Source organism: Aphelocoma coerulescens, chromosome 1 (genome assembly GCF_041296385.1).
Source record: "Aphelocoma coerulescens isolate FSJ_1873_10779 chromosome 1, UR_Acoe_1.0, whole genome shotgun sequence".
NCBI classification, from domain to species: Eukaryota; Metazoa; Chordata; class Aves; order Passeriformes; family Corvidae; genus Aphelocoma; species Aphelocoma coerulescens.
The window spans coordinates 96,612,504-96,631,092 of NC_091013.1; the positions used below are offsets into that span (position 1 = coordinate 96,612,504).

General features: G+C 49.1%; 1 protein-coding gene across 2 annotated transcripts in view; it reads left to right on the top strand.

Annotated features, from left to right (window-relative positions):
* Positions 1 to 18,589, top strand: part of BOC (BOC cell adhesion associated, oncogene regulated) — a 55,038-nt gene that overhangs the window by 13,968 nt on the left and 22,481 nt on the right. For both annotated transcript variants that reach the window (XM_069020120.1, XM_069020128.1), the window contains exons 2-3: positions 17,424 to 17,591; positions 17,952 to 18,230. In XM_069020120.1, coding sequence (XP_068876221.1) covers positions 17,507 to 17,591; positions 17,952 to 18,230 — 364 coding nt within the window. In that variant the 5' untranslated portion in view covers positions 17,424 to 17,506. The remainder of the gene's footprint in view (positions 1 to 17,423; positions 17,592 to 17,951; positions 18,231 to 18,589) is intronic.

Sequence of the window (18,589 nt, forward strand, 5' to 3'; positions counted from 1 at the left end):
GTTTAAAAATATAACAGTAATGAGATACTTAAAAAAGGAGTTAATCTCTCCCTCTCTTTGACATGCTGCAGAGCACCAGCTGTAGCACAAGCAAGCCCTGGGGAATCCAAGTGGCCTAGCTGTTCAGCCTGCAAGCCAAAGTCACACCTTGGGAAGCCAAACCCCAAGGGAAGCACTGGCCTGTGGCAGGTCATGAGGATGCTGGAGGGTGACCGTTTGCCCATCCTCAAGGGGCAGCAGGTTTAACCTGCGGAGCTCTTCAGCTGCCCAAATCTTCTCAGTTCTTATGGACCCCAGCCACTTGTTCTCAGGGCAGCAAGACCCAGTTTTGTCTGAAATACGGGGAGGCCTTGAACTGTCTCTGACGCCCCCGATGGGAAAATGCTGGAAGGAGGAGGAGGGGAAACCAAGGGCTTTTGTACTGAAGGAACAAAAAACATGCTCTGTGTGTCCCTGGGTTCAGCTATTACAGACTACAAACCAGACTGGGTTTTTTGTTTTGCTTTTAAATGCTTCTTTAGCCAATGCAATTTTTTAAAATTATTTTTTTGTCTGTCTCTTCAGGAGACAGAGCCAGTCTGGGACTCTTCATTTGTCCCATCCAGCCTATCCACAAAGCATGCACAAGCCATCTTTCCAGGCTCATTTCCTCTAGGATTCCCTATGGCTTTGCAATGGCCAAACCTTCGTGTTTGATGTCAAAGGTGGAAAGGGCAGGCTAGCTGTGCTGTGTCCTCCAGGCCTGTGCCAGTGGAGCTCAGTGCTGGGTGCAGGAACTCTATGAGAGTAGTGAAAATATGTGTGGTGATTGGCAGAAATTGTTTTGAGGAAGCACGTGCCTCCTGCTCTGATGATGGCATGGCACATGGTGGGCTGGAAAAGCAAAGCATGTTAGTTTTGGTCCTGGGTGGAGGATTGTGGGGAGAAGTCTTGTCTCCTCTGGGCCTACTGGTTTCAGCTTCAAGATGCATATCACAGCAGAAAAAATCTCCTCTCCCCTGTTTCCTTTTTCCACCGCTGGTAGCTAATCAAGATTTGGTTTTAATGACTTCCCTCTACTCTCTCTGCTTCCTCTCCCCCTGCCCCACACATGCCTTTTTTATATTTTTTTATGCATTTCTTTTTGGCAGAAGTTGAAACGCAAGAAGCATTTGGACCAAGATGAAAACAGTGGAGGAGCATGTTGGGCAGTGCAGTGCTTTGTTCTGAGTTCAGGGGGAGACGAGGGGAAGCGAGCAGGGACGGGATGTCATTTCCCAGATGGGGACCCTGCCAAAGATGTTCTTGCTTCAGAAAGCAACGAGTGATTTTTGAGGCTGTACCACGTTTAACCCTTCATTGACCCACTTTGCCATCCAGGGAAACAGCAAAGGCCTGGACCAGAAGTGGGATGGTGCTGTGTTATGTGGCCCAGGTGATGTGACTGGTCTCAAGCCCAAGTCTGCTGTTGTGACTAAATGCTGTCAACAGTTGGAGGTGCTTGTTCTCCTGTTGGAAACCCTAATGAGTGGATTAGCAATCTGCAGTTGTTTGAGTGAGGGTCCAACACTACTGCAATTGCTGTTGGAAAAACAAGATCAGCATGTTCCTTAGAGGTGTTAGGACTGCTGTGCTATCTCCTGCCCTGCCAGAAGCACCTGGTCAGATTTGGGTTGCTGCTGAACTCTGCTTCAGCTCTTCGCATTCCAGGGCAGGGAGCACTTTTGCCTCGTGATGCTTGGGAAACACCTTGTCCTGTGACCAAAGGAGCCCTGCACTGCTGGAACCACAGCAGCAGCAAGCCCCAGCCCTAGGTAGTTTGTGGTTGTGCTGGGGACCACTGGCTGGTCATAGCACTGGTTCCCTCTCTGTTTTGAGCCAGCCTCCCATGTGAGAAAATTGTGAGTTTGGAGGGTATGGGGGGTGTAAAACCTCTATAGGCATGTATTTACTGCCATATTTGTAGCTCCTTGGGCCTTAAATATTGCATTGTGTGTAGGCTGCTGATTTAACTTCCCAAGGGCTGTTGCACAGTAGGAAATGGAGGGTGAGGATACAGGAGGGGAGCAGAGAAGGAAAAGTTAAAGCAACTCTGCGTCTTCATTAATATTTCTTCCAGGTTATAAATACTTGGAGCACTTATGTCAGGACTCTAGAGGAGTTCATTTATCTCCTGATGAAAAAACCTCAAGGGTTTTTGTCTATGGTACTGGACTGTTTCTTGGTATGGAGGTTCAGCCTTTTAAATCTGGATGGGGTTCTCCTGTGTAAGGCCGCCCTCTTTCCTCAGAGTTGGAGTAGACCAATGCTGTATGCATAAAATGCATCAAGTCCCTTTTTGTCAACTCAGACAGAGTCACTATTCACCACAACTAAAACTGCAAGCCTCTTCTTCATTAGGACCAGCAACCTCTCTGGCCCTTTGATCTCTCACAGTCCTTTTTCTCTAGCTAGGAGGATGACAGCTTTCCTAATCCCCCCATGAATCTCCTGAACATAAACACAGTCTAGGTATAAAGGTGTCAGTAATTTTGGGCTGCAGAACCACAAGCTTCCTCTTCCCATCACCTTTGGCTGCGGCATGAGAGTTTTGGATCACTTGTGCAGAATGCAGCTGTCTGCAAACACATCAAGGGGTGATTATACCAACATTACTGTGGGTGCATCCATGGCCAGTGACTAACAGAGAAGGGATGCATCCAGTGCTGGCCTTAAAACATGCCCTGTATCTCTCACACTTCTTTTAGACAGCCAAGAGAGGTCTGATCTATAGGAAATGAGTATAATACCACTCTGGTATCATCTGTTGGGATGAGGTGTGGAAGAATAGGGGCGTGTGGACAAAAGATGCATGTGTGGGATTGCCTGTGATGGGTTTCAGCTTTATTTTTGACATGTGCAATCTTGATTGCTTTCCCATGGAGGTCAGCAGACCTTGTTGGAAATTCCATGTGCATGTCTTACTGCACAGCATGTCTAAACTTGCATATTTTTAATCCATTTTCTTGGATCCTTTAAGTCATCCAGGTACCCTTTCCAGCAGTCTTGTGAACCAGGAGAGGGAAGCTCTGACTGATGAATAGGGACTTGGGTGGGAAGCAGAGAGCAGTGTTTCCCCTCACTTGCTCAGTGCCACTGAGCACCCTTGGCTTCAGGGTTGGGATCAGCTGGCTTGCCCTCAGGTCTTTGGCCCTGGTCTCTGCCTCCTCATAAGCACAGTAAATACCACTGCAGGCTTCTAGGTAAAGTGGGACTAAACTGCATGGTACCAATAGCTGTTGGGTGTTGCTCATTATCTTGGAGGACTCTTTTCCACCTGGACTTTGGCTTTATTTCACTTGCCCAGGTGATTGCATGTGTGTGGTGCAGGAAGGTGTCCACTGAACCCACACAGACTGCTGTACCCACAGCTGCCCAGGTCTGCAAATCTTATCCTGGATGAAAACATTTTGAAGGTGTGAATTGCTCATTGTTTGTCCATCCTGGTGGTGGGTCATCCTGAAGTAGTTCATCCTTTTGGCTTCACTAGTGCCTGCTGATGGGCTCAGCTGGCCTGTGACTGCTGATCATGGGGTATTTGCAAATGGTGCCACACTGGCTCTGCTACTTCTCCTTTTCTGTTTACTTAGTTCTTGGCAGCTGGATGTTTGAATGTTTGCTTGACAAACACTTTCCCTGCAGTCTCTGATTACAGAAAGTTTAGTCTGACAAACCCCAATGAATTATCCTGTTCTCTGTTGTCAATGGTATCTCGCAGTCTCCCTTAACCACAATATTTTGTGTGTGGTGCAAACTCATATTTTCCCCTTGTTGCAATCAGCATGCCCCTCCCTGCTCTGTTCAGTTACCGAGGCAGTATCCCCAAGATGCTGACATCTGTATTTTACTAATCCAAAAATCCTGGGGCTACCAGGAAGCAGTACGGATAATAACACTGCATACCTGTCTAGCACCTTTCATCTGAGAATCTGAAATTGTCTGACTCATGTTCATCTCGTTACTGCTTGTACCAGCTGGAGTTTGCTATTCCAGTTTTTGCAGCCTGGAAAGCTGAGACACGGGGTAAGGGTATGTTTTGCCCAATAGAGGAGGCAATTCCAGAAATGTGGCATCATAACTTCCAAGACTATGAGTTTCTATCCCTCTCTGTCTTCCTAATTTGCCTCCGAAAGGGAAAGAGATCAGTGGGATGGTTGGTTTTGAGCAATGCTTTTTTGCAGGCATCCATGGCTTTATTTAGTGTCTCAGTAAATTCCACCCAAGAACAAAAAAGCAATTGCAGAATTTCTCCAAGGTAAGTTAACCTTCCTTGGCTGTGGTCAGGGGTCCATAATGTAGTTCTCAGGAAGAAAACTTTCCAAATATTGTCTCTTGTTGTCAGTTTGGTGGTTTGGAGTGATGCTGAGGGACAAGTGTTCATGGCTGGCCTGGAGAGGGTAAAGTTCTTACTGTGTTTCAGGGGTGGTAATGAGACTTGTGAAAACATGTCTGCAGGTGTCTGGGTGGTCAGGCTGGGCTGTTAATCCATCCAGCTGCTGGCCTGTTTTGGACAGGGTCCAAGACCAGGTAGGACACTGCTGCTTTTCTTACAGCCTCCAAACACAGCTGAGGACCTTCCAAGCAGACCTGGGCTGGTTTATGGTTTTGGGTGGAAACCACAAACAAACCGCGTCAAATTGCTGAATTCTGCCCCAAACCAGGAAGAGTGCATAGGCTTCTATTTCATTTTGCTTGGAGATGACTGGAAGAGGTGGGAGAGGGAGGAAAACCTGCATGGATCCAGTGTTGATGTAAGGCTGTAGGTGATCCATTCCTAAAGCCTTCAAGTGCCATTCCCATGGCTAGACCAGACTGATGAGGGAAGAATAATAAATAATACCCGAGCTGACATCTCCTGGGAGCTTGGGTTTAAGAGGAGGGATATTTTGTCTGAAACCCTTCCAGAAAGGGACAGTTGGGAGGGGGATTAGTGTAAATGTGGGCCTTCAACATATGTAATCTCAGCCAAGGTGATGGGGCATTTGGGTCAGGGTTTCCTGTGCTGTGGGACCCTGAAGCATAGTGTTCACAGGAAATAAGAAACCCTAAGAAAGGGGGAAAATTGCATGCCCCGGGGTGTAAAAGTGCATTTATTTTTCACGTGTTGCATCAGAACACGCTAATTTTTGCCTGGGAGGGAGGGCAAGTGCATGCACAAACAGTCCAGCTCGCAAGGAAGGGAGTGGGGAAGTGTGATGCCAGATAGCTCAGAAAATGTGGCTGTAGGACTGTCCCCCCTCCACTTTGGCGCAGGGCACGAGATGGGCGCCCAGCCGTGCAGACCCTCCAGCGGGCATGTGCCGCGGCTTTGTAAGGGAGTCACACTCTCCCCTTGAGCCCAGGGCACCCCCGGCTCCCCACTCTATCCCCCTTCTCACATTGCCTCTTCTCCCATGTGCTTTTATTCATTTTGCAAACAGTGTATGCCAAATCCAACTTCACAGCTGGCTCTGCTCCACGTGTTTGTTTTCTATGCCTGCGCGGCGCTCGCCAGCTCTGCTTGCGCCACGGCTCAGAGGTGGAGGCGGCGGGGGGAGAGCAGGGCTGGTGGGGAGGGAAACGGGAGCAGGCTGCTGCCTGCCAAGGCCTTATTTGTTTAAAGCTTAAGCCTGTTTGAGAGAGCCTTTTTGGAGTGAGGGGTAAGTGGCAGGGGTGGGATGCGGGGGAATGGAGAAAGTAAACTGTGCGTCAAGGAAAGCAAACTTTACAGCTGGAATTGCTGCTGATGCTTGTTGTGTGAAAGGCCTGGGGAGGGGCCTTGGGCTCTGTGCTCGGGCTTTTAGCGTGGGTGCGACTGTGAATGGGCAGAGGTGAGAAGCGGGGAGCCAGTGGTCGGTCTGTGCTGTGCCCGTCATCACGGGCGCTGCTGCTTGAGGAGCGCTGGCTGTGGCACTTGGCAGCGTGTCCTAAGAGCTGGCTGGGCTGCAGGCAGGTGAGTCTCCCTTCCCAGGCTCTGAGGCAGCAGCATTTTGCCATCCTTTTGTTATGGAGCATCCCCTTGTTGACAGAGAAACCATATGCCGGCCCTGCCCATCTGTCTGTGCAGGGCTACGTGAGGTCTTGCTTCATCCCCTGCCATGTTTGGCTGACTGTCCTCAACAGGACCATCATTTTTGGAAAGGCGTGTTTATTGTTGTGATGATAAATGGGGCAAATCACATGCAAACACAATCTTTAAAAAAGCCTAAACAATGCAACCTTCTCCTGTTCATCTCTGGGAAGAGGGGAGATCTGTCACCCATCCTGAGACCCCACCGCGAGTGTGTTGCCCAAGATTTTTCACCTCGGGGTGGGCCCTGTGGGGCTTTGAAGCAGTGTGGCAGCTGCTGATCATGGCACAATGAGGGCTCTGGCTCAGCCCATCTGGGTTCTGGCACTCGGTGCTAGTCCCCACACCCCACCTTAGGCATTTGGCACCAGAGTATTTTCTATGGACAGTCATTTCTGTCCCTTTGTTTTGCTAGCCTTGAGCTTTCTCTTGTGTTTTTTGGAGTAGTGACATGTCTTCCAGGGGAAATTTGTCCCAGCAGAGAGTTCTACAGGCTTTTGACCTGCTCCCATAACGAAAATGATTATTGTTAGTGAAAAGCAGTTTAGTGACAGCTATGGAGAGTAAAAACTCCCATTTATTCCCAAATTTTTGAAAGAAAAAAGATCCTCAACTTTTAAATATCATCTTCAAAGGACATGAAAAATGAGCTTGTGCTCTTTTGCACCCCAGCAACAAGTCACTGCTGAAAGGAGTGCAAACTAGAAGGCAGTTTCTCTTTATGGTGGTGATGGGGATGTCTCTAAAGCCAGCCATCTGGGGATTAAACTTTGTATTGACGTTACTGGCAAGTACTTTGTCCTGTCTCTTTTGTGTGCTCTTCTGGATTTTGATGTCAACTGTGTTAAACTAGCCTTGTGCTTTTTAATGCAGTTTCTGGGCCCACTCCCATTGAAGTCATGGCAAAGATCAGGCTGATTTTGGTGCCAGTAGAATCAAGTCCTCTGTTATAATCCAGAGCTTGTGTTGTTTTGGCAGGTATTTCTGCTGTGCCACTGGCTTATGTTTATGATAAGCTTGGTCGGTTTTTTACTGCAACAGTGGTAGGCACCCTTGCTCTTCAAGTACACACTGGAAGAAGGTTCAGAGCCTAGGAAAGATACCCAAATCTTTGCTCTGCCAACAGGAAAATATCCCCATAGCAGCTTCCCCCAAGGAAGGCTTAACAGTGTCACTGGCAGTTCCTGTGGACTTTTCTGGTTTGTGGTTTGGTTTTTTTTTGTTCGTGTATTTGTTTCACTCTATTACTGTTTCTAATGGGACATGGAAAAGATTTTTCTATTGTTCCTAGACAAAGATGATTTGAGTTTTTTTTTTTTTAGTTTGGTACTTAAAGGTAGGCTCATGTTTAAGCATATGAAGATGTGGACTACTCTTTAAAAGCATCCATAGCTGCTTTCTCTCTGGCTTGTGATCTCCTCTGTGAACAAGAGCTTCTGAGTCTCAGTTTGCAGGTGGCCATGGCTGTCAGACACTGAAATGTGCTCGCTCCCTCAGCACTCCTGCTGTGCTCCATGCAGATGCTGACTGGTGGGGTTTGTCCACCACTCCTCTGTGCTTTGGTTTATATTATACAGAGAGAGGAGTGTTTCAGCTGGTGGTTACCAGCATGAATGGATGCTGGGATATTTATTGTCTGTCCTGTTGCAAGCTTGACCCCATCACGTGACAGAAACAATAAAATGGAGATGGATCTTTTCAGAGCAGCTCAATGTCACACCTTTGCCATGATTTGTGGTCTTCTTTCCCATTATTGACCACTGGTCTGGCTGCAGAGAGGCCGTAGGGTGATATTAGGTAGCCTAAGATTTGGAGTTTTTTAGTGTTGCTGCCACATCAGTGGCAAAATTGTTGTTCTGGTCAACATCTTGGTGTCTTGTAGTTGGGGAGTGAGAGTTGGCTGTTTGTGCTCCCCAGGAGCTGCTGGGGAAATGATGCAGAGTGAAAACAGCTTTGGAGAACATCCTGCTCGGGATCCCCATGGAAAAATACTGTTTCACTGGAACCAGAGCATACTGTGGAAGTGTATCTGTTGATTAAATTTTTGTCTTAAAGCAGCAAGGAGTTTCTGGTGGAGAGCAGGAGTGGTTTTCCTGCTATTCTGGGTAGGCCACATTTAAATTAAGTGGAAGTGTGTCAGCTGGGGAGAGAGATTTGCTTGAGAGGTGATGGTATGAGGTGACAGCCCCTGCTCAGAGGAAAATGAGACAAGGATTTGAGCCTGGATACACATGTAGCAGGTGAGCTGTGGCATTGCCATGTCCTTGCCCTGAAGCAGTGGGGACAAATGCAACATAAGGAAATCTGCCAAAATCCCAACTCCTCTATTTCTTCTTTCTTGACCCTCTCATCTAAATTTAATTTTCTTGCTTTTTCTTTTCTGTCACCTTTATTCTACACTTCCCTTTAGTATCTCTGAGAGCTTTTGCCCAACATCACTTTCCCTGGGTCTGCCAGGCCTGCCTTCTCTCTGACCTCTCCCTAACCCAAGAGGCTATTAGACTCTCAACATCAGATTTCAAGGTTTGGGGTTTTTTTGTTTGCAAAGGATGAGAAGGGGAAAACAAAAGCAGTGCCCCGAGTAATGTAAACTACCCACAGGCACATCTGTGCCTGTGTGATGACAGCTCCTGGTGGGAACTGCCCATCGCTCCCTGCGCCCTCCTCCACTGCAGCTGCTGACAGGGAGGGAACAACCTAAGGCCCGGCTCATGTTGATTTAGGATTCAGCATGGGGGAGCCCAGACCAGAGCCAGCTGCATCAACTGGCACTTGCCACCCATCCTGTGGGTCCCACAGCATCAGTTGCCAGCAGAGCCATTCCCTGGGCTTTTCTTGCCCAGATGCACACTCTCACTTGTTCCCAGCTCTTTGTTACATGCTTTGCTTCTTTGTCCAAACAGCAAAAAGGTGTAGACAGGTAACTTTTCTTAGTGCTTGTATCAAGCATCCTAAAGTAAGTAACTTTTCTACCCAATGGTGTGAAGTCTAGAGGACATGGGATTGTTTTCCTTCTGTGTTTAGTACAGCATCTGCCTGCAGCTCTGACTGCATTGACACTGATCTCTAGCTTTAGTTGTGATGGGAATGATAAAGTGAGTATTGTTTTCATATGGCAAGAGATAGAATGCTTCAGGCAAGTATTACAGTGCAGTAAATCCCTTGCTTCTAAGACTCAAGGTGTGTTTTCTCATCACACTGGCATGAGTGGATGACCCCTTCCCTGCTGCCTCTTCTGAAATATTTCTTACCATTAGGATTCAGTATTGTCCCATAGTAAAGCCTCAGAAAAGCAAGACTTTGTTGCTGCATGGTCAGATGAGTTTGTAGCAGTTGTGGGGAAAACTGAAAACACTCCAGAGCAGGTAACTCATCTCAAGTGTGTGATTACACTGACGTGGTTTTCAAGGGGATCCTGACCCTTTTTTTTCTGACACCTGCCTTGGCAATAGAGTAGGTTGAGCTGCATCTCTGTGGGGCCTTGGTCTTGTAGGACCTTGATAGCAGCAATTCTGCTGATTTTCTGACATTTGAAGGTCAAGACCCTGAATGCAGGACCTGCACCCTTCCATAAGTGCTGCAGATGTACACCCCCTTCAGGATTCCTCAGCTCTTTAAACTGGGACCTTAGCTGCGAGGCAGGAGAGTCTACAGGTGGATCAAGGATGAGAAGGATGGAGCATGCAGAGGAAAAGTTGGTCTAAAACTGTGTCAGCTCTCCCAGTTTGGGACTGAAGTTGGACTGAAAGGTTTTGATTGGAGAGGCAGCCTGTCCCAGCCACGGGGGCAGCCCCGACAGCTGCTCCAGGGCCACTTTCTCCCTGCGTGCACTTGGGAGAAGGAGCCAGAGAGCAGCCAGTAGTTCCAGGCTTGTTGCAGCAACAACATCTGTTTCCTAGGTGCACTTTGTTTCTGAAGAGGCTGTGCAGCACGCTCCATCTGCGCCCTTCTCTTTTTTCCCCCCTTTTTTTTTTGCCGCTTGTGCCGCGATCGGCAGCAGACAAGGACGGCGGCTCCTGGGGGAGGCAGGCGCTTCCCGGGAGGACCCTGCGCCAGCTCCGTGCCAGCGCTGGCTGTCGGGCTCTTTGCACCCGGAGCAGTATTGTCAGCATCTTGACAGCTGGCCGGCTGCATGCTTATTAGTTACTACTTTCCTCTTGCCCTCCACCTCTCCTTCGCCTCCGTAACCACCTCCACCTTCTCCCTTCCCCCTTCCCGCTCCTGCCCCATCAGCTGGCCAGCCCTTCGGGGAGCCCCCAGCCTCTCCAGATTAGAGCTCTCCAGGAACTTCGTCCTTTTGAAAGGAAGAAAGAAGGAAAAAAAAAAAGGGGGGGGGGGGTAAAGGGAGGGGGGAGAAGGAGGGGAGGAAAAAAATTTATTAAAAAAAAAAAAAAAGAGAGAGAGAGAGAAAAGAAAGAGGGGGAACAGAAGAATGAAAACAGACCCAAGGGGCAATAGTCCCTCGAGCCATTTCACTGCATTACAATGAATATGGACTCTATTAAGCTCCGTTCTGCCTGTTAGTGTTTCCCAGGGCAACACAGCTCCCATATGGCAAGCATGCAGCAGATTAGGGTAGGCCTCCGGGCTTCATTGAGGGCCCGAGGCTTGACTGGCAGTTGAACCCCATCCTTCCCCCCCCCTCCTCACACTTGACACTGCCTGTGTTTATCTAAAGCAAAAAGGGCCAGGGTGGGAGAAGGGGGCATTTGGGGGGTTATTGTCCCGGGCAATGGGAGAGGGCAGGGAGAGGGATGGGGGGGTGATGAGGGAGGGAGGTGGGATGGAGGAGAAAGGGGGTGGGGGGGCACAGCCCCTCATACATATTCAGGAGGGGTCTTGAATGGGCAGAGGAGAAATAAAGCAGATGGAATTCATGTTAAAGAACAGCCACAATCGCCCTCCAAAAACAAGGAGAGAAAAGCGGGCAGCCTTAAAGGAGCGTAGGGAGCAGCGTTTATCCAATTAGCAGGGTTGTCAAATTGAATTTACTCAGAATGGAGGGGGAAGCCGGGGGGGGGAAGGAGGGAAATTAAGTGTCTAGGGCATGGGGAGAGCATGATATTGAAGAAAGGACGTGGGTTTTCTTTTTTTCTTATGCTTTAGCCTTGTCTTTTCAAGGACTGGAGCTGCTTTCAGGGCACGCCAAGGGGCAGCAGAAGCCAGTGTGTATACTCTGTTTTAGCACAAGGCTCCTCTCCTGATAACTGTGGAAAAAAGGACGTGTATCCTGTGGGGCAAGGCCATCCTTGCATTCCTGGCCCGCCTGCACAAGGGCTGTCCCAGGCTGGCAGGTCCAGCCACCCTGGGACCACCATGCGACAGGCAGTGCCCAAAGCGAGCCACACTCCCGGTGCCTCTGCCATGGTGACATTGGGGAGCCCATAGTGGGTATGAGGGTGGCATTTCGTTCTTCAAGCGGCCTCACACTTGCTGGCTGACGAAATGCCAACGTGAAGGGGTTTGCTGGAGCTCAGCAAAGTCAGCCTGATCAATGCCAGCTGGAAAGTGGCGCTCAGTTCAGAGGAGCCGTTGGATGGAGAGGTGCCAGAAACTGCAGGCATTGGGTCCTCGGGGATATGTGCAAAAGTCAGACAGGCTATGAGGAGGCTTTGCATCCTGTTGCTAATTCAAAGCCAGCATGCCCAGTTCTCTCCCTGGTGAGGCTACAGGCTGTTGTGGAAAACTGCTCAGGGAACTGCTCAGGGAGGTAACTTCATCCTGAGGAAGACAGAAAAAAGTTACGAACGGTTGTTGCGTGTTTGGTTTGTTGCTGGTTTGGTTTGCATGAGCAGTTCTGCTCAAAGAAAAGAGATGTTTTACTTGCAAGTTTAGTTTATTTTTAAAGAGGTGTCTGTTGCTCAGGATTTGCTTGAATTAAAACTGTGGTTCTTCTTTAGGATCACCTAGTTGCAGTTTGTAGGCAAACCCACTGATCTGTGGTGGTTGTGCCATGCCAGGTTTTACTCTGGATATTTTCCTTCTGCCTATAAACATGAATTTATTCCAGACACTTTCTCTGTTGTGGCTTTTTGATGGACTCTCTGAGCTCACAAGCAGACAGTAAGAGAGTCTTTTTGCCTAATCACTTTTAAAAAGGGAGGAGGGGACCTCCTCATACAGTTAGTCAAGGGCTATGTTAAAAGAGCTAATGCACTCTTAAATTAGCTCTCAGTGCTACAGAGGGAAAAAACAGGCAAGCTTTTCTCCCTGTTTCCACATACACTGTGCTACCTCCTTGACTTCCAACATGGGGATGTAACATTGGGTTCCGCCTTTCTGCCCTCTCCTGATACCAACCGCTTCCCATTTGGGATCCTGCCACTCCCTATGGCACCTGCACACCCATCCCTATCCAGCTGCCCATGCTGTTACATGGGAGCTTCTGTCCTGCACCAACCTGTCCTTTTCCAAACCCTGGCAGAGAAAATGAGCGTAACTTAACAGTGTGAAATTAATACTTTGGAATGGGGACAGGGGTTGGGTAGAGGTTAATTTTGCCCTGCAGGATGTTACTGTTCGATGGGTTGGGGAGAAGCAGTCAGGGATGCCCAGATTGCTGTCCATGCCCAGGAATCATGCAGGGACTTTGCAGCTGATCTGTTCAGGTATGTCACCTGGACAGTATTTTTGCAGCTAGGGGGTTATACAACTGTATGGTGTGATTTTTCAGGTGGTATGGAAAAGATTGGGGATCCAGGAGCAGCTTGCTTGATGGGATGGAGGTCCCAGTGAGAGAGCTTTTGATTTCCAGCGCTGCCTGCCACTGCTTTACTGTATAACCTTGGGCCAGGTTGGCTTCCTCTTCTAGCCCTCAGATTCCTCAATTTGTAAAACAAAGGGATACTGTTGCTCTTTTCTCTTTCACATTTTGTTTTTCAGTGGTTTGTGCTTAATGGGGGAAAAATACTGTATTGTATTAAAAACCAATGATTACAAGTAAAATTGGCTCATAGTACTGTGTAAGACATTGCTTTTTCTGAAAAGCTAAGGTCTCAATGTATGAAACAGAGAGCTGGGAGTACCATTGTCCCTACTTGACTTGCTGGAAACAGAGAGCAGCTGCAGTGAATTCTCCAGAGTCACCCAGGGTGTCCCCAGCTGTTAGCTGGACTGAAGTTGCTGCAGCCTTACCCTCGATGCAAAGCAGTGCCTACTCCTTCCCACAGTTCATCCCTTGCAGGAAGATGTGCCCAAGGTCTGTTCTGCCTGACACAACCCCAGACCAATGTCATGTGCATCTGTGACTTTCCCAGCTCCTGGTCTGCCTGTGCATTCCCTCAGCCTGCCGGCGGAGCTGGGATGTGTGGTGCAGGGATGCTGCCCGGGAGCTGGGGCAGAGGCTGGTTCCTATTTGTGAACCTTGTAAATTACAGGCAGTGTGGCAGTAACGAGGGCTGCTTGGCTGGCCCTTGTTAAGCAGGAGGGGGCTTGGGGCTGTGAGCAGCATTTCCTCAGTAAAACCTTCAGTTTCTAATCAGCAAACACCTCTCCTGCTGCCTGTGCTTAATTCAAATCCCCTTTTCCTTTCGAGTTTTGTCACCCCCCTGCGTAGGCACGGGCCTTTCTTCCCTTTTATATCTTCACCTCTGGTTTTCCTTTCTCGCTCCGCTGCCTTTGCAGTGCCCTCCATCGCCGCGGCACAGCTGGGGCAGGGTTAGGTGTGTGGTGGGAAGCCGAGCCGACACATTTTACACCCCCACCACCCCTCCTTAGCTGATGAAGCTCTCGTTAATTTTGTTCTCTTAATGGCCCCTCCTTTGATTTACTGGGCTGTCTGAAAGGGACTTAGAGCTCCACAGACAGGAAATTGTTATTTTAACCTGTCAGGAAAGAATTTAAAATAAATAAACAAATAATTTTTTTTGTTTGCCCTCCCTCTTGAACGTCTTTAAATTATTTTAACTCTTTCTTTTCCTAGATAACAATTAAGCAGGAGCTGTCAAGGCTGGTGTTGGTGGCTGCAGAAGTGCTGGCAACCAGGGGCAGCCCACAGGGTACCTGCCTTGGGGAATGGAGGCAGCAGAGCAGGACGCTGTCATGCAGCAGCCCTGCAGCCCCTGCCTGGGACCACCACCTCTGGGAAGTCAACTGGAATGCCTGGGGCCTCCTCCACTCCCCACCTCTGCCTCCTCTCCCACTGCAGTCCACTCTGGTGCTGCTGGCAGGGACATGAGGCAGATCGAAAGCTGCCTGATTAATAAAGTTCCTTGCTTTGCACTATTGCAGGCTGCTTAAGGGCAGCATTTTCAAAAGAGGTCAGCTCCCATTTAGGCATCGAAATAAGTTGGTTGCCTATTCAGGAGAGCTCAGCATGTCAAGAACTGAATGCTTTTGAAAATCTGGCTTCAATTGTGGAAGCTGAGAATTTCAAAATCTGGCCCTGGATCCTAATAGTTCTTTTGGAATTGATGTTTTCATTCATTTTCCTCATTATTTTTATGCTAGCCATTTACTTTTTGTACTTCACTCAGCTGTGAAAGAAGTGGCCACATGTCCCTATTTAGAGCTGGTACCCTTGCCTGGAGGTTTGGGGAGTGTCATGGTTTTAGGTACCATACACTTGCTGCAACACACCTTCTCTTCTCACTCTCTGCTCAATACTGTTCAATCTGCCCAGTGCTGTAGCCAAATTTTTTGAGCTTCTCTTTTTTTTCACCCCATGTATTTCTCTTCATCTTTTCACAGACCTGGGGGCAGCCAGTTCAGTCATTGCATCGATGTGCCTGGGTGGTCTCCTAGCTCGTGAAGGGGCTCATGCTCAGTTCTGCGCCTTTGGCTTTGCCTTTCTGGCCAGAGGCTCTGTGCAACGCAGAGCTGCAGGGAGGTCTGGTTGGGAACGTCTTTGCCTACCCCCTCCTTCAGCCTGGGCTCCAAGGAGCAACTCCTCTCCGTCCAATATTTTTCCATTCTGCTGCCAAACCCATCCAGATAGGGGGAATGAGTCAGCTTTGCTCCACAGGCTTCCAGCACTGAGGAACCAGACAGTAGGTCCTACCCCAGAATGTTTCTTCCACATCAGTGTAAGGCTTTCCATCTCCAGGAAACCTTAGGGTGTGAGGTGTTTTTAAGCCTGACCTAACTCAAAGTCTTTTCCAGATGAGTGTAATCAGTGGGACATTAACTTGTGCATCAGCAGTGGTGTCAACTCTGCATGTTCTGGTATGGACAGACCCAGGGCACTTTTACAGCCATCATCAGTGGTGACTTGCCATAGTGGCTGTGGCCTAATGAAGGGTGCTTTGGTGGCTGTCTTACGTGGAGAAATAAACTTGAGAAACTCAGGTGGGTCTCCACGTCAATCACTGAAGTATCTTGTACGACACTGTGCTGGTTGGTGGGGGAAATGTTGAGACTCTTCTCAGGTGAGGAGAGTGAATACCAAGAAGTATGAGGTGTGTGGGAGGGAAGTTGCTGTCTTGTCTCTTTGGCACTGGAGGTTACCCACAGGGATTTTCACATGTAATGGGGCTGTGGCGTGCAGTAGCTGGAGTATGGCCTAGCTGGTCTCTCTGGGTACCGTCAGGATATGCCCAATATCTGAGCTCTGTCCATGCTCCTGGATGCCTGGAAGCCACATTGGGCCATGCCAAGCTTGACTTCTCTCTCTTGGCTTCCCTGCTTCTTAGCAGGGCCTGTCATCTTGGCCTCACAGCCACTCTTCCCATGACTGTGTAACTCCTGGAAAGAGCTGCCTTGTGTAGAGCCTGCTGGGCCAGCCAGTGCACTGGACTCATACTGGCCTGCAAAGTGCCATGTAAAGATGCTCTTTGTGGCCTTCTCAAAACTCCAGCCGCACGTTGCTTTACTTGGTGTTTTTTCCTTTTGAAATCACCAGCTCAGAGGAGGCTTTTCTTCTCTCTTCTCAACTTTATATGAATGTCTCTTCCATTATTTCTCCTTCAAGCAGGGCTCTGGGACATGGTGGGGGGAAAAGGGACAGCTTGTGAGGCTGTCAGAGGGACAGCCCAATTTGCAGAGATGCATGCAAGCCAGCTTGTTGGATTCTTGCTGTCACAATGTGGACCTCAGTGTGGCTGGCCATGGACATTGCCCTGTGCTGCACTCTTGCACCTTTGCTGTCCCCAAAGGCCAAGCAAAGTCATTTAAGAGTAGCTTGGTGATATTTCTCCAAATGCTGTGGTTCCTTGCTAGCAGTAATCAGCCTTGCTTTGAGCAACTCACCAAGCCTCTCAGGGGGAGCCTGTGTCAGTCATTACTTCTGGAGTTAGGAAGTTTAATTTTGGGGGATTATGCTTGAGGGACTTGTGCCCTCTTTTTGACTGGAATGGTTATGGAGAGCACATGTTCAAGCAAGTGATGGCTCAAGCAGTGACCATGGTGGAAGTAGGAAGTAGGAAATAACCACCCTGCAGAGCCAGGTGGTCTTGAGGATGGTGCTTGTGGCTAATGAGCTGATTGCTAATCAGCTGCTGCTTGGGCTGTCTGCCATGGCTGCTTTGGGTTCGGTCTTGGGCTTCTTCCCTGTAGACATACCACAGGAGCAATTCTGCAGTGCCTTAAGACTTGCAGGTCATCCTAGTGCTGCAGCTGAAGGGAGCTCAAAATCCTATAGCTGCATTATGAGGCCAGTAGAGGGAAATCTCCTCTTGACTTCAGCCTGTTGCCTTTGATTAAAGATGAATTCATTCTGACATCTGAGGTGTCTCTTGGGGGAGCTGCTGAGGTCTTTAATCCCCCTGACCTGACTTGTCTGCTTCAATATTCGTTCATGAGTCTCCAAAGCAGCTGCTGCAGTGTGCAGCTCTTCACAGCAACCTGGGTTTACATTTCTAGTTTTTTTGGGGCTAGTTGATGCTTTCAGATATGAACCTGGTGGCTGGCTTGTGTAGACTCAAAACAGGGGGTGTGTTTCAGGCAAAACAGTTAAACTGAAGTGTTTTTGTAGGTTGAGTCTCCTAGTTAGAATGGACTTGTAGTGCTCATTTACTTCAGTGTTCAAAATAGAATATATTCCAGACATAGCCAAGAAGTGGCAGCAACACTCAGTGGATCTTCAGTAACACTTTGTTGAAAATGTTTGTGTTTTACTCCTGAAAATTGCCTGGTGTGCATCACTGTCATTCACTGTGCCAAGTATGAAATGGGGAAAGGGAGTGTGTGTGTGTGTGCTCGTGTACTGAGGGCTGAGGATGGGATGTCTTGGGAGACTCCCAACCATGTCTGGGGGAGAGGCTGGAGAAGAGAAATGCTTGCATCAGTGTCTGTAGCCTCCTCAGGCCACTGGCTTGGTGAATCTGTGGCAGTTTAGGGATGTTGGTAGAGAAGCCAGGCAGGGCTGGAAAGCAGAGGGAAGCCTGAGGGTTTCATCCATCGTGTCTCTTGTCATCTGCAGGAATCCACTGCCGCACATCCACTGCATCCCCTGAGGCAGCTTATGGGACCCTTCCCTGGGCGCCCCAGGCCACACCGCATGGGATGGCAATGACACGTGGAAGGAAGAGGCCCATGTCCCCCATCCCTTGCCTCGTGCTTGCGGCTGCCAGCTGTTTTGCCAAACTGAGTGAGTGTCTGTTCTGACCCATTTTGGTTTGCCTTGATGCTGTTTTGCATAGCCACGCCTCAAGTACAAAGTGGTTTTCTCTCTCTCTGCTGTTCCATGAGTAGCCTTGACCAAAGGTCTAGGTTCAAAGCCTCCTCCAGAGGAGGAGATACATTTGGAGTGGTACAATTCTCTCTGGCAGTGTCAAGAAGAAATGGGGCTGATGTACATCTCCATACATCAGGGTGGGTGTGTGAGGAGTCAAGGGGAAGGTGCAGCGCAAGCAGGTGCGATGGGGAGTGCAAAATGTACAGCACCGTAGCTTTTTTCTCCATCCTTTCTCACAGAGCTTTCTTATTCCCATTTTTTCCCTCTGTGCAGGTGAATCTCTGCAGGTCACAGTGCAGCCTGCTTCCATTGTCCAAAAACTTGGGGGTCCAGTCAGCCTGGGGTGTGTGGTGGACCCGCCCCGAGTGAACCTCACCTGGAGACTGAACGGGAAGGAGCTGGCTGGATCAGACGAGGTGCTGGGTATCCACGTGGAGCGAGGGAAGCTCGTCATCACAGCTCTCAACAACCGCACCGTGGGGCGATACCAGTGCATCGCTCGTGTGCCCGAAGGAGTCATTGCCAGTGTCCCTGCAGTGGTCACCTTAGCTAGTGAGTAGATTCAGTTCTCTGCCAGCCCCTGCTTTGCTTGGGCCATCGCTCACACATCTTGAGAGGCTCATCCATTCTTGCCTGTTCATGCTGGCATCAAGGGATGACTCCTTTGGTGTAGGCCATTTTGTAGCATTTGTGATTGTGGACTGGCTGACATGTTGTGGCCCAGCCTCACCCAAGCTGTCCTCCTTCTGCATGGTAAGCTGCAGACCTGCCTTGCAGGGAGAAGTTTTTGCAAGACCAGGGAATACCTGAGCTATGGGGTTTGTGTGTCTGGTCAGTTTCCTGACAGTCATGCTGCCTCCTCTGGTTCCTGACGTGTTGAGTGTACAAATAGTACCTGCTGGTGCTGATGG